Consider the following 12,578-nt stretch of genomic DNA (forward strand, 5'->3'; position numbering starts at 1 on the left):
AACACCTTTCTCATCATTCCTTCATCTTAGGGCCATTAGGATCAAGGTAGACACAGGAAATGCAGGGATGACCTTTTCCCTTCCCCACCAATCTCTGAGTGCCAAGGGCCACCAGTGCCTAATGCGAGTATAAGGGTTACCGGTGTAAGAGAACATCCTTATCCTGATTCTTGGGGTCTGCACATTATTCACCCATCCCAGAGTGGAGAAGATGGGGAGGGCTGCATCCTGGGTTCAGGGTGGTGCTCCCTGCTCCGCTGACCCCTCTGCCTGTCCCTACCAGGTTGGAGTACGAGGATGAGGTGCTGAGGAGAGCAGTGCTGGCAGCACCCAGGCCTCCAGCGCGGGGTGAGTGTCAGCATGATTCCAATTCTGGGGCATATCTCAGCCTGCCTGGGGTGGTGGAAGGGGCTGGTGACAGAATGCAGGAGGAGGAGGTGCAGCCCCTAGCAGCTTGGAGGGCCAACTGAGACCCCTGAGCTCAGTGGAACCTGTCTGGAGAGCTCCAAGACCTGCATGGTGGTGGAGCGTGGAGCTGTGCCTTGGGCTGAGGCAGGACCAGGAGCCCCATGCAGCGACGCCACAAGGCCATGTTCATTTCCAGGAGTAGAGGATCATGGACTGTTCCTCCTTCCTGACTCGGATTGAGGAGCAAATGTGGGGCAGAGGCGGGAGCTGGGATTTCCATTCGTCCCATCCCCTAGATGCAGTCTCCTCGGTCTTGATCCCCTCTGGGCTGTGATGGCCTTGCTCGTGTGCCCATCTCAATTCCCACCTTTCCCTCTCCTAGAGACTGACCTCCCCATCCCTTTGGAAAGGCTGCGGCGGAGACGAGGAGCTGCCTCTGAGCATCACCCAGCATCGGGGCAGTGCCTCCATCCCCAGCAGGTAAAGGGGACAGCGTGAGTCCAAGGGAAGCAAAGTGGGGTCATAGGCTAAACATCCTGGGAAGGAGCATCTCCCTGCATGGGCCCAGCTTTGCTGGAGCCTCCTTTCCTCATCAGCTCGGGGAAGGAGCCCCCACCTCGGTGCTGATCCATGCTGGGGAAGCTCAGAGCAGCATCCCTCATGCTTCTGGAGACAGGTCAGAAAAAATAGGGTCTCAGAGTTGATCCCACACTCCTCTGCTGCCCTTGGCCGTCTGTGCCCTGTTACCTGGGTGCTTGGCTCTTGCCTCAGTGCCCAGGTAGGGGGGGAAGGGTTGGTTCCCTGCTGGTCCTATTGCTAGTGTTGCACTGGACCCAGGAAATCCAGAAGGATGGGAATCCTTGTGCAGCCTGGGTTGCAGCTGAAAAAATTAACACAGAGGTGTTCCATGATTATCACCATACCTGAGCTGCAGATCCTTGCTCCTTTCATCCAGGGCAGCACAGTGACAGCAGCAGCATCCAGCTCAGAACACCAGTGGCATGAAAGCACTGACACAAACACATCTTCCACCCCTGCCATCACCTTCCTCATTCAAGAGGTAATGTGCAGACTGGCAGAGGGAAAAGGGGGTGGTGAGATTCCATGGTGGGAAACTGAGGGGAAGAGCTTAGCTGGGGAGGTGGGCAGCAGGGCGAAGGCAGTGAGTGTGAGCCCTTCTGCTACAGACTTTTTCCACACGGGGCTGTTGATCCTTTCCTCTGTTGCAGGCTCTGATCTCCGGGGGCCTTGCAGCTCTGGCCCGCGACGCATCCTTCGTTGCAGTGACCAGGGATGAGATGGCAGCCAGCAGTCAGCTGGAGGTGGATGAAGTGGAGAAAGCAGCAGTGGAGCTGCTAAAGGAAAGAGAAGCACTGTGGGACACAGAAAGCAGCTCTGCCCCCCGGGACACCTTGGCTGCATCAGAAGTCAGCGCCCCAGGGCTCAGTGTGGCCACATCCCATCAGACCAGCTCTGCTGCTCGCCTGTGAGCTGCCTGCCATGCAGCCCCATGGGTACAACCAGATAACAGAGCAGTGCTGCACCTCTCCCCATCTTTGCCTGTGGGGCTGCTGGGCTCTGTCTGGCCACAGGAGGCTTTTTGGACTTGGGCTGCAGGATGCTGGTGACAGGACAGGGTGATGCTGTGCCAGAATGGTCTTTGCAGGAGCTGCACAGATCATTAAAGTGTCCCTGATGTGTGACTCCGTGGGTTCCCCTGTCCCCTCCTTCCTCTGCTCTCCTGGCTGCAGGCTGCTGCCTGCCTGAGCTGGCAGAGACTCAGACCAGCTGAGGGAGGGAGCTTTAAGAAGAGCTGGCAGTGATTAGAAATGTGGTTAGTGGGCATGGTGGGGATGGGCCAGCGGTTGGACTTGGTGATCTTAATGCACTTTTCCAACCTTAATGATTCTGTGATTCATGTGGCAGTCCCAGTCCTGGTCCTGAGATCTTTCCCCACTCCCATGTGCTCCTGCCTCAGTCAGTCACTTTAAGGATGGCTACACACTGCATCTCAGCAGCTGCACCCTGGGTCATGGCCCTGCCAGACCCCATTCCTCCTGCTTGCAGCCCAGCCTGACTTGTGGGAGGAGATGGGCACCACTGGAGGAGCTTGGAGCAGATCTGCCTGAGGCTGGGAACTTTGCCACTCGGGGCAGAGGGGTCATTGCTCTGCAGGAAGGGGTCTGCCTGAGGGTTCAGGTTTACAGACTTCAGTGCCCCAGAAGGAACGTGTTTGCCAAGCGCTGGGGCAGCCCTGTCCCCCTGGGTCAGCTTTTGGCAGGGTTCTTGCTTCAGAGGGCCTCCAGCCCATCCAAACCGAACACTGCTGGGTTTTTCCTTGCCTAATATCTATCAAAATGCAGCAAACTGATAGGTCCCAGGAGAGATACTGAATCAACGGGGCATGCCTGCCCTCCAGCAGGGCGTTTTGTTAACGGAATAAAAGGGAGATGGCTGTTGCTGAACTCCATCTGCAGCAAGAGCTGTGCCTGCAGATGGGACGCAGGCAGCAGAGAACCCATAGGGACAGCCCTGCACCCCATGGCGCTGCCCCCGGGCAGGACACCCCCTGACACCCCTTGAGTGCTGTGAGGCTGCGGAGCTGCTGGCTTTTGCTCTGCTCGGTGGATACTGAGGATGTGCTGCTTTTCCTACAAGGTGGACAGGGTTGGTTTATGGGTGAGCTGCAGAACTCCGCGCGTCCCTTTTTGAGGCTGGGGACTTCGTGCAGCCCGGGAAAACCGGACATCCCAGTACAGCCCCGCACAGCTCCGTACCGCCCTACACACCCCTAGAAAGCCCCGCTACAGCCCCGCACGAGTCTGCACAGCCCGGCGCACCCCGGAGCGGAGCCGCTGACCCGGCAGAGGGCAGCAGGGACCGACGGCCGTCCGTGCGCGCGTGCTCACGCGAGCGTCCGTCCGCGCGGGGCCGCGCACCCCGCAACACCTCCGCGCCCGGCGACCTCGTGGCCGCGCTGCCGGTGGGCGGATCCCATCTGGCCCCGCCCCGCCCCTCCCGGCCCGGCCCCGCTCTCTGCGGCCGAGGCGCGGCGGAGCCCCCGCTGCGGGAGCGACCCCGGCGGCAGCGTCCGGCCCGCCCCGCGGCACCTGGGGCCGCCCCGCCGCCCCCTCCTCCTCCTCCTCCTCCTCCTCCTCCTCCTCCTCCTCCTGCACCTCCCCGCTCCCTCCTCCCTCCCTCTTCCTCCTCTTTCCCCTCCCGCAGACGCGGATGCTCTCGGGCAGCGGTGGCCGCGGTGCGGGGCGGTGGGGGCATGGCGGCCCCGGACAGCTGCGTGAAGGTGGCGGTGAGGTGAGCGCGGAGCTGCGGGGTTCGCGGTCCCGGGGCGGGGGCGGCCTCCGGGGGGGAGGAAGGAGCTCTGTGCAGCCCCGGGAGCTCCGTGCCCGTCCCCTCTGCGCCGGCACCCCCGAGCCGTGCCCGCTGTCCCCCGTCCCGCTCCGTGCTGCCCTGGGGCTGCTCCGACACCACAAGACCTCTGAAGCCCGTAGTGCGGGGGGACCCCTGGGCCGTCTGACCGCACCGCACGAAGGGCTTAGACCCCCTCCCCTGGGTGGTGTCAAAGGGGCATTGAGGAGGGGGTCCCTGCAATGTGTGCGTGTGGAGGGGGGGGGATGTCTGCAGCATCTCCGTGTCCTTTGTACTGCCTCTGAGCTGGGAACAATGCGCCTTACGGCTCCTGTACCTAAATAAAGGAGCTGCCGGCAGCACCTAATTCGTGGGCTGCAGGGGGGGGTCGGGGCCGAGGCCCTGAGCGGCACTGCGGGCGGTGGGCACATCCCAAACCTCCTGCACGGCGATGGGTGGAAGAGGGATGAAAGTAGGGGGCTCTTTGTTAGCGCTGGACCGGGCTGGGTGTATTCTGAGTGCTGCCGCTGGGGTCCTGCAGTTCGGTGCTGTTCTCTTTGCTTCTCTCTATTGGGAAAGGAGGAAAGAGTCCCCACAACCCCCGCCAAAGGGCTCATCAGCCCCATCAAGTGAGGAAGGCAGGGACAGACCCGGAGCTGCCATCTGCGTGGTGGGAACTGGATGTGTGTGTTCCTCCCACTCGCCCTATGGTTGCCCTGGCTCAGCCCGTGCCTTCCAGGCCAGCCCTGGGAGCACTGAGTCCTGTGCAGGATGAGGGAATGATTGGGCCCTTCCCCATCCAGCTGCTCCTGCGTTGCTTTCCATCATGGAGCTGTGGGATGGGGCAGAAGGTGCTGTGTTACTGCTATGGGTGTGGATCCTGTGTGTGGCAGCATGGGTGCTGATGGGATGCGGTGGGACTGCATTAATCCTTGATGGAGGAAACACGGAGGTGCTGCCTTGGGCAGAGCAAGAGCACAAAAGATGCTTTGGGTGCAGTGTCAGTGATGAAGGGGAAATGGTGGGTGTGTGGCTGCGTGTACCACGTGTCTGTGCACCCAAACACCTCCCTGCACTGCTGCCCTGCAAGTAGCATTGGGGTTTTCTGCACCTCTCTGTCCAAGGGGCTGAGAATTGAGCCAGGCTGCAGTCTCACAGGCTGGGGAGCAGCGGGGAGGCGACAGCGTCCTTGTCATGTGGGTGTTCCTACGGTGCCTGTGTGGAGGCAGGACGGGGTGTCCATGCAGGACACTGACCCGGGGTCCGAGTGATGCCGGCTGCTGCGGGTGGAGATTTCCTGCTGGTCAGACTCTTCCCATCCTCCATCCTGCGCTTTTCTTAGGATGGAGCCTCGTAACAAAGGCCCGGGCTGTGTTCCTTTCTCAAGCAGTGCTGTCAGGGGTGGTGGCTGTGGGGCTGCTTTGGTTGCTCTGTTTCCACCTCATCCCTGTGTGCCGTGAGGCCAGAGCTGTCCTGTGATGAGGGGATCACGAGCAGGAGGTGTTGGAAATGCAGTCTTCCCCATGCGGTATTTTGGTGGGGATGGGGTGTCCATGGTGAGAGCTGGGTGGGAAAAGAAGGCTCCATCCCTCTCCCACCCCCTCCTTGGTGAAGTGATCCACACTTGGTGCAGCGCTGGATGTCGTAGCAGAGGTGAAGACAAAGGAGGGCTGAGAGTGACGATGCTGAGAGACAAAGCAGGCAGCAAGCAGGTCGGGGGCTGGCGAGAAACAGCCTCTCGCCCCACTGCTTTTGTGTCAAAGCAGCCCCGGGGGGCTGGCGCTGGGTCCTCTCCCAGCACAGCGCGGATTCTCTTTGTGTGGCACCTTGCCGGGGAGCAGCAGGGCTGCAAAGCCCTCAGACCCCCACCCACCGTGCCATCCGTGCAGTCCCAGCTCCTGCATGGGGCAGCAAGGAGGAGGATTGCTACCTCAGGGTGTGGCAGAACAGGGGCAAAATCTCCCTTTTGTTCCTTTATAATAACATGAAGGTGCACTGTGATGTTTATTCAGTCTCGGTGTCGCTGCTGTTGGTGAGAGAGGGGTGAGCTCACCAGTGTGGGGGAAAGGGATGCTGGATACTGGGATTTTGGGGAAGGTGCTGTGTGCTGCTGGGGTTAAATGGGTGATGTGTGTGGTCCCGCTGCTGTCAGGAGGTGCTGCAGCCACCAGGCAGGACCCAATTCTGGTGTCCCTAGGGTTGGGTGGTGGAGCTGCCCCATCCCTGTTGATCCCCGATTCCCACAGCTGTCCTGCCCTGGCACAATGAAGCAGGGGAGATGCTGTGGTGTTTCTTGCTGTCATCCTCAGTGCACAGCTTAAATCTCCTCCGTTCACCTCCAAGATCCCCAGCTGGCGCTGGGGTCCCGCAGAGCTGGATGTGGGGGGGGTTATTTAGGGCACAGGGGGGTGTGTTTGTGCTTCCTGTGTGCCAGCAGCGAAATGGCTGGTGGCTGCCGCAGCGCTGCCGTCAGCAGGGAGGACGCAGGCCCAGTGGCTGCTGCTGGCCTCGCGGCAAGCTTGTGGCTGCAGGCAGGGCTGCCTTCCCTTTGCCATCAGCGTGAAGCTGATGCGTTGCTTTTGGGCACCTCGGGGCTGCCTGGCTCGGGAGGGGCTGAGCCAGGAGCGCTGTGCCACATTCGGGCGCCGGGTAGGGAGCCCAGGGCTCCTCGTGCTCTGGGTGCTCACTTGGAGTCCTGGGGAGGCACAACGTCTGCTTCCTTTGGCAGGTGACCTTCACAGTGACTGCTGCAGCTCGCTCTGCAGCTGCTGTTCCACCCTGGAGCACAGTGGTTACCTGGGGCTGGGGGTCCCCTCTGCTGGGCACGTGGGCTCACAGGCAGCTCCCGCAGCTGCAGAGCCGTGTTCTGGGGCTGGTGACCAGATAGGGCCCTGCTCTCCAGGGTGTGTGGCTTTATAGTGTCAGGATGGTGTGTGTAAACCTGGAGTGTTCAGCCTCGTGGTGGAGGTGGGGGGGTGGGGGGGGGGCTGAGGAGTGGGGGCGGCTGCAGAAAAACTCCTCGAGACCCCAGATGCAGCATCGGCTGGGGGGAGTGCAGCACACGAGTGTGCCCTGCCAGCAGCGACTCAGGAAGCAGAGCTTGTGAAATTGGGGAAGGAAGTTGAGTCGGGTTTCAAGTTTATTTAAACCCTGCAACCTCCAGTGCTCTGCCGCTCTCATAAACACTCCTGCTGAGATGCTCCGTGCCCCTGCACAGCAGCGTGGGTCCTGGCTGCCCTGGGAACTGATCCGGTCTCCTTGGGAGCAATGATGGGATGTTCCTCTCAGGGACAGATTCCTGCAGCCATTGCAGCGTGCCCTGGAGGGCCTCAGCTCAGTGGGAACGGGGTTGTAAAGCATCCTGCCCGCATCCTGCTGCTGCGTGGCTGGGGCTCCTCTGCTTGCTGGGTTGGTTTCTGCAAACATGAAGCCTCTGGGACCAGCTGTGTTTCAGGATGATTTTGGATGCGGGTGGGGAGGTGTCATCAGCCCGAGCTGTGGGTGCTGCCTGAGGGTGATGGCACAGGGAGGGGGATGGAACCCAGCACTCACTGTCATCATGGTGCTGCGTCATTCCTGGGAGACCATCTATGGAAAGTGTCCCTGGGGTTGAAACTGGATGTTCTTTCAGTTTCCCTTCCAACCCAAGCTATACTGTGATGAAATGACTCCCTGGGGCGACCCATAGGACGCAGTCCTCTTGTGATTCCGTGACATCTCCAAGTCTGGGTGGTGTTGGATCAGTTTTGTTCAGCTCTCATGGGGCCATATAGGCTGAGCTTATGAGGTGGATGTTTGGGCAGAGAGGGAGGTGAGATAAAGCTGGGAATGTGCCCGGCTCCCAGGGTTACAGTGCCATGGGATTTCCTTTCTGGAGGCACCGGGGTGCTCCCTAGTGAACGGCACTGACTCACGGCTGCACCCCAAGGCCTGTAAGGGAAGCAGCATCACAGGCACGGGGACCCCAAACCACCTTCCGCATCCTTCGCTCCCCCCAGGTCAGCCCAGGGCTCAGTCCTGGGGGAAATGCAGAGCCCAGGTGTGTGGGCGAGAAGCTTTTTTGTGCGCCTGGCTTCAATCAGGCGCACGCTTGCTGGCTTTTACAGCGGAAATGTTAGAAAGGAGATGGAAACATTGCTGGTGCAGGGGGGGAGCGCGGCTCCGCTCTGCGGTTCAGACGGCGCTGCCTGCAGCATTGCCCCGGGCAGCATGGCTGTAAGAAGCTTGTAGTGCCTGCACCCAGTGCCGTCAGTGGGGACTTAAATCCTTAATGCCCCGAAGTACCAGGAACGCGGGGCTCCCTAAGCCAGAGGGCAGGACCAGCTGTGGCATTCCTGCACCAGGAGCGAAGCTGGGGGCGGGCAGGAGCAAATTGCAGGAGACAGAGCTCCGACCAAGAGCAAATCACAGGAGCCAAAGCTTGAAACCAAGCTGTCAGAAGCACAGCCCCTGGTCTCACAGGGGGAAGGCGATACTCCCACCAAGCCCGTGCTAATTGAGGAGCCAGCCTTGTCTTTTGTGCCCTTCCCACTGCCCTGAGTCCCAGGGGTCTGTTTCCTTCCCATTGCTGTCAAAATAGTCCCTGCTGTGGGGTTAAACAGCCGGCAGGTTTGGGATGTGCTGGATTGCACGGGGAACTGCTGCCAGGCTCTGCTGGTTGCATCCCTTTGTGAGTGACTGTCCGGAGTCTGTTGACAGACATCCTCGTGGCATCACCCACCCCAGGTCCATCATGACGTTGATGGCATTGCCAGCTGCTGCTCATCGGCTTATGGGAGCTGAGGAGGAGTGCAGGGACTTTGCAAACTCAGCCCGCTCCTGGTGCCCTCCAGGTGATGCTCTGGGTAAAGCTGAGTTCCGTGCTTCCCCCAGGCCCTGCCAGCCCTTTCCTGTGGCCTTGGGTTGGGGTTCCCCAGTGCGGGGTTCCTGTGCAGGCTGTGTGTCCCCTGTTCCATTGCGGGTCCTGGTGCCGAGCAGATGGTGCAGCTTGGGGCCAGCGTGCTCCTGCCAGAGCTAATAAGCAGCACACGGTGGCTGCCAGGACCTGATTGAAAGGTTTCCCTAAGCCTGAGGATTAGGGGGCCCAGGGTCCTCTGGGGCTCGCAGCAGTGGGGATTGCCCCATAAAGCTGGGCACAGCCAGCACCCCATGTTTGTGGCAAGCAGAGGGCCTATGTTGGGGTCACTTAGGGAATGGATATAGTGTGGTGGCAGGTCCCTCTGCTGAGCCGTGTCCGGTAGGTCTCCGTACACCCCTTGGCTCTGCAGAGGTTCTCTCATTTCCCCAGCAGGGGTGTGGGGACCTGGCAGCCATCCCTGCTGTGTCCTTGGTGCCAGCCACACGCTGGTGTGGAGGGAGGCTGAGCCCTTCCCCGTGCTGTGCTCGCTCCTGCTAGGAAATGCCTTGCTATATCTCTTAATCTGAGTGTTTTCTGACCAGACCTGGCAATCCCATGGGAGCCTTATTCAATTTTCTCTGATTGCTGAGCTGCTTCCCTGCTGTGGTAATTAAATGCTTAACTTTGTCTTGATTTGGGTCCAGAGCAACCTGTGTGCCAACAGCTGCCTCTGGGCAGCAAGGATTCTCCCAGGACTCAGTGGGGAGTGGGGCTGGGCTTTGTCCTCCTTAGGACTCTATGGGACCAGGCCATACTGAGCCGATGCTTTGGGAGCTGCTGTCTGTTGGCAAGGATGGGCAGCAAGGTGCTGTGTGTGCTGGTGTGGAGATATGGGACAGCCTGGAGTTCTCTGCTCTGATCCTGTTGCTGGTGGTGTGGAGTTCAGTGGAGAAGTGGGATGTGGGAGTGTGCTGCCATACCCTGCAGAAGGGAGCTCTGGAGCCTTCTGGGTTTGCTGTAGCTGTGAAACAGGAAGAGGAGAAGCTCAGGCAGCAGGGGGCATGAGGACATGATTGCAGCCATCCGCTTCACTTGAATGGAACCTTCCTGTGCGCTGGAGGCTGTGTGGGGTTTCCCAGTGGGTGCAGCCCCTTTTCCTGGCCAAGCAGTGGGTGAAGCCCTGCCATGAGCATGTGGGCTGTACCCCTTCCAAAGCCCATTCTGCTGTCTGCAAGGCCAAGAGATGCTGGGTTCTTCCTGTGGGCTCTGCTTCTTCCCCCAGGCAAGAGGGGCCCTGAGGGCTGCCTGTGGGATCTGCTTCCCGTGGTGCCCATCGGGCACTTGGCTCCCAGCCTGGCCCCAACAGCCCTGCCTTTGTGTGTGCCCCACACTCCCTGCCCCTGAGGGTGCAGCCCCACTCCGCTGCTTCCTCCCAGATGCTCTGTCGCCCTGGCAGCCGAACCATGGAGACGAGTGCTTTCACAGCCTGCCAGCATGGCAGGAAAGGGGGGGGAGAGAGAGAGAGAGATGCTGAGCCTCTGCCGGGCCTTTGTGTCCCCTGCTCGGCTCTGGGCCCTGCTTGGCACAGAGGCTGCTGCTGCTGCGGGGTTTGTGTGCCGATGCCAAGCAGGCAGGATCTGCTGGGCCGTCTGTCACCCCCTCGGACCTTTGCCACCAGCCCAAGTGCAGGGAGGGCCGGCAAGACGTGTGAGGAGTGGTTGGAGTGCCTTGCTTTGGCCCAGAGAAGAGGAGGCTGATGTGATGTGACCCGCCTGGTCAGGTCCTGCATTGCCCAGTGCGTGGCATGGCGATGCTCCTCCTGGGGTAGGAGGGGATAGAACAGTAGAATCATTTGAATTGGAAGGGACCTTTGAAGGCCATCAGCTCCCACTCCTTGCAGTGAATAGGGGCGCCCACAGCTCCATCAGCTGCTCAGAGCCCTGTCCCCCTCACCTGGAGTGCCTGCAGGGGTGGGGCAGGGATGGGAATGGATGACAGAGAGCTGGGACTGTCTGATGGCTGTGAGCAGGAAGAACAGCATCACTGACCCAGAGATTTCTTCTGTGCTGGCACTTGGTGGTGGCCACGTAAATCTCCCTGTGCTGGCTGGTAGGGCTGCTGGTGAGGGTCGCTGCTTCCCCAGAACATCCCATGCAGGGTTGTGTCTGCTGGAAGCTGCTGCTGCTTCCTGGGCTCATCTCTGCCCCCGTCTCCTTCTGCTGCTCTCATGGTGTGAGGAGGGGCTGGTATTTGCACCGTCTGCAGCAGCTTCCAGCCTGTAGACAAGTGGCTCTAAGTTGCGCTGGTGGAGGTTCAGGTTGGATGTTAGAAACAATTTCTTCTTGGAAAGAGTGGTCAGCATTGGCACAGCTGCCCAGGGAGGCGATGGAGTCCCTGTCCCTGGAGGCGTTCAGAGCTGTGGAGATGAGGCACGGTGGGATGTGGCTGTGGGCACGGTGGGGTGGGTTGGGGTTGGACTCAGTGTTCTCAGAGGTCTCCTCCAGCCTCAATAATTCTATGGTTCTATGAAATGACATTTGGGACAAGTGCTGGGGCTCAGACCAGCCTGTGGGGCACCCATGTCCCCAGCCACTCTTGGGGACACGGGATGGTACAAGGGGATGCTGGCACCTGGGTCTCCATTCATACCCTTGCAGGTCCCACAGTTGTGGTCCCCAGAAGTCCTATGGAAAGTCCATATGCAGTCACACAGTGCTGCTGCACAGCCTCTCACCCAAACCCACATGCACGTATTAAACCACTTTCTGGGGAGGGAAGGGAAAAAAGCCTTTTGCTGAAAACTCTGCTCTCGTTTTTCTTGAGAGGAAAAATTTTCCAGAAATACAGTGGTTGTAGTTTGTTGTTCTGTCTGATCCCCAGAAACGCTGTGCGCGTCTGGGGAGGGGCAGCACTTCGCTTTAGTCAGAAAGTAATTAAAACTGGGGTTCATTTTCCTGCGGGAGGGTGGGACCCTGGGAAGGCGACAGGAGCGAGTTGGGCTGAGCACATCAGAAGCTGCCTTCTGTTGTGGCTGCGGTGCTAAATACACCGAGACACGGATAGCTGTTCCCACACGTCTGCTGTGCGGCTTCCCGGGGGAGTCGTGGGCCGGTGGTCCCCCGGCTCTCGCTGCCCTCAGCCTGGTGAGACATGGGAGCCCCGACCTGCAGAGCCTCCGCTGCGGTCACTGCCAGCCGTGCGGCTTTGGAGGAATTAATAGCTGTTTTTATGAAGCATCCAGGGAGGGTAGATGTGCAGTCATTAAGCTCTAATGAGAGCTGTTTGCCAGGGCGTTTGGCTTTGCGTTCCCTTTCTCCGCAGCTCCCTGGGGCGCCCAGCTGCTTCCCGCAGCCAACGCATCCCCAAAACCTGGAGCTGTGCGGCCCCGACGTGCGCCGCTGTCTGACGTGCAGCAGATCTGCGCCTGCGCGGCTCCGTCGGCGCCGTCGGTGCTCCAAAGCCCTCGGGGTGGGGAGTGCGGTGTTGTCACGGCGCCGCTGGAGCCCAGCGCAGCCTCTGCCGTCCCGGCTCCGTCTGCAGGGCCCACAGCCTGGGACAGCCATCGGGCTGGGCGGTGCTTTGGTTCAGACGGTTGTTTTGGTGCTGGGGCCGTCTGGTTGCGTTTTGCGTTTCAGGCTTTTGAATGCAGTTTGATCTCGCTGTCTCCTGTGCGGGTGCAGCCATGCTGTGTCTGACTGCCGTGCGTCTCTTCTGCCTACCGTGCCCTGGCAGTCCAGGTTGCTTCCATGCATCGTTCCCACGTGCAGCCCAGAGCTCACTGCCTGGCTGCGGACGCTGCAGCAAATGAGCTGCTGTAGGTGTGGGTTGGTGCAAGGGTAGCTTGTAGTGCAGTCTGTGGGTTGTTACCCCATCCTGCTTTGTGTGCTGTTTGCTTCGCGCTGTGAGCGGTGGCACTGCTGGGCCTCAGCCTGGAGCAGCCGCAGTCCCAATGCAGAGCATGTCCCCA

General features: G+C 60.2%; 2 protein-coding genes across 2 annotated transcripts in view; both read left to right on the forward strand.

The window, feature by feature from the left end:
- Positions 1 to 2,111, forward strand: part of CACNA1S (calcium voltage-gated channel subunit alpha1 S) — a 28,537-nt gene extending 26,426 nt beyond the window's left edge. Inside the window, exons 41-44 of the mRNA XM_042892698.1 lie at positions 284 to 348; positions 791 to 888; positions 1,364 to 1,468; positions 1,638 to 2,111. Coding sequence (XP_042748632.1) covers positions 284 to 348; positions 791 to 888; positions 1,364 to 1,468; positions 1,638 to 1,898 — 529 coding nt within the window. The 3' untranslated portion in view covers positions 1,899 to 2,111. The remainder of the gene's footprint in view (positions 1 to 283; positions 349 to 790; positions 889 to 1,363; positions 1,469 to 1,637) is intronic.
- A 1,549-nt stretch (positions 2,112 to 3,660) lies between these two features.
- The window catches only part of KIF21B (kinesin family member 21B), a 28,843-nt gene continuing 19,925 nt past the window's right edge, over positions 3,661 to 12,578 (forward strand). The window contains exon 1 of the mRNA XM_042892704.1: positions 3,661 to 3,720. Coding sequence (XP_042748638.1) covers positions 3,683 to 3,720 — 38 coding nt within the window. The 5' untranslated portion in view covers positions 3,661 to 3,682. The remainder of the gene's footprint in view (positions 3,721 to 12,578) is intronic.

This window comes from Lagopus leucura, unplaced genomic scaffold (genome assembly GCF_019238085.1).
Source record: "Lagopus leucura isolate 7727_CA_CO unplaced genomic scaffold, USGS_WTPT01 140-1_obj-0_obj, whole genome shotgun sequence".
In the NCBI taxonomy this organism is placed as follows: domain Eukaryota; kingdom Metazoa; phylum Chordata; class Aves; order Galliformes; family Phasianidae; genus Lagopus; species Lagopus leucura.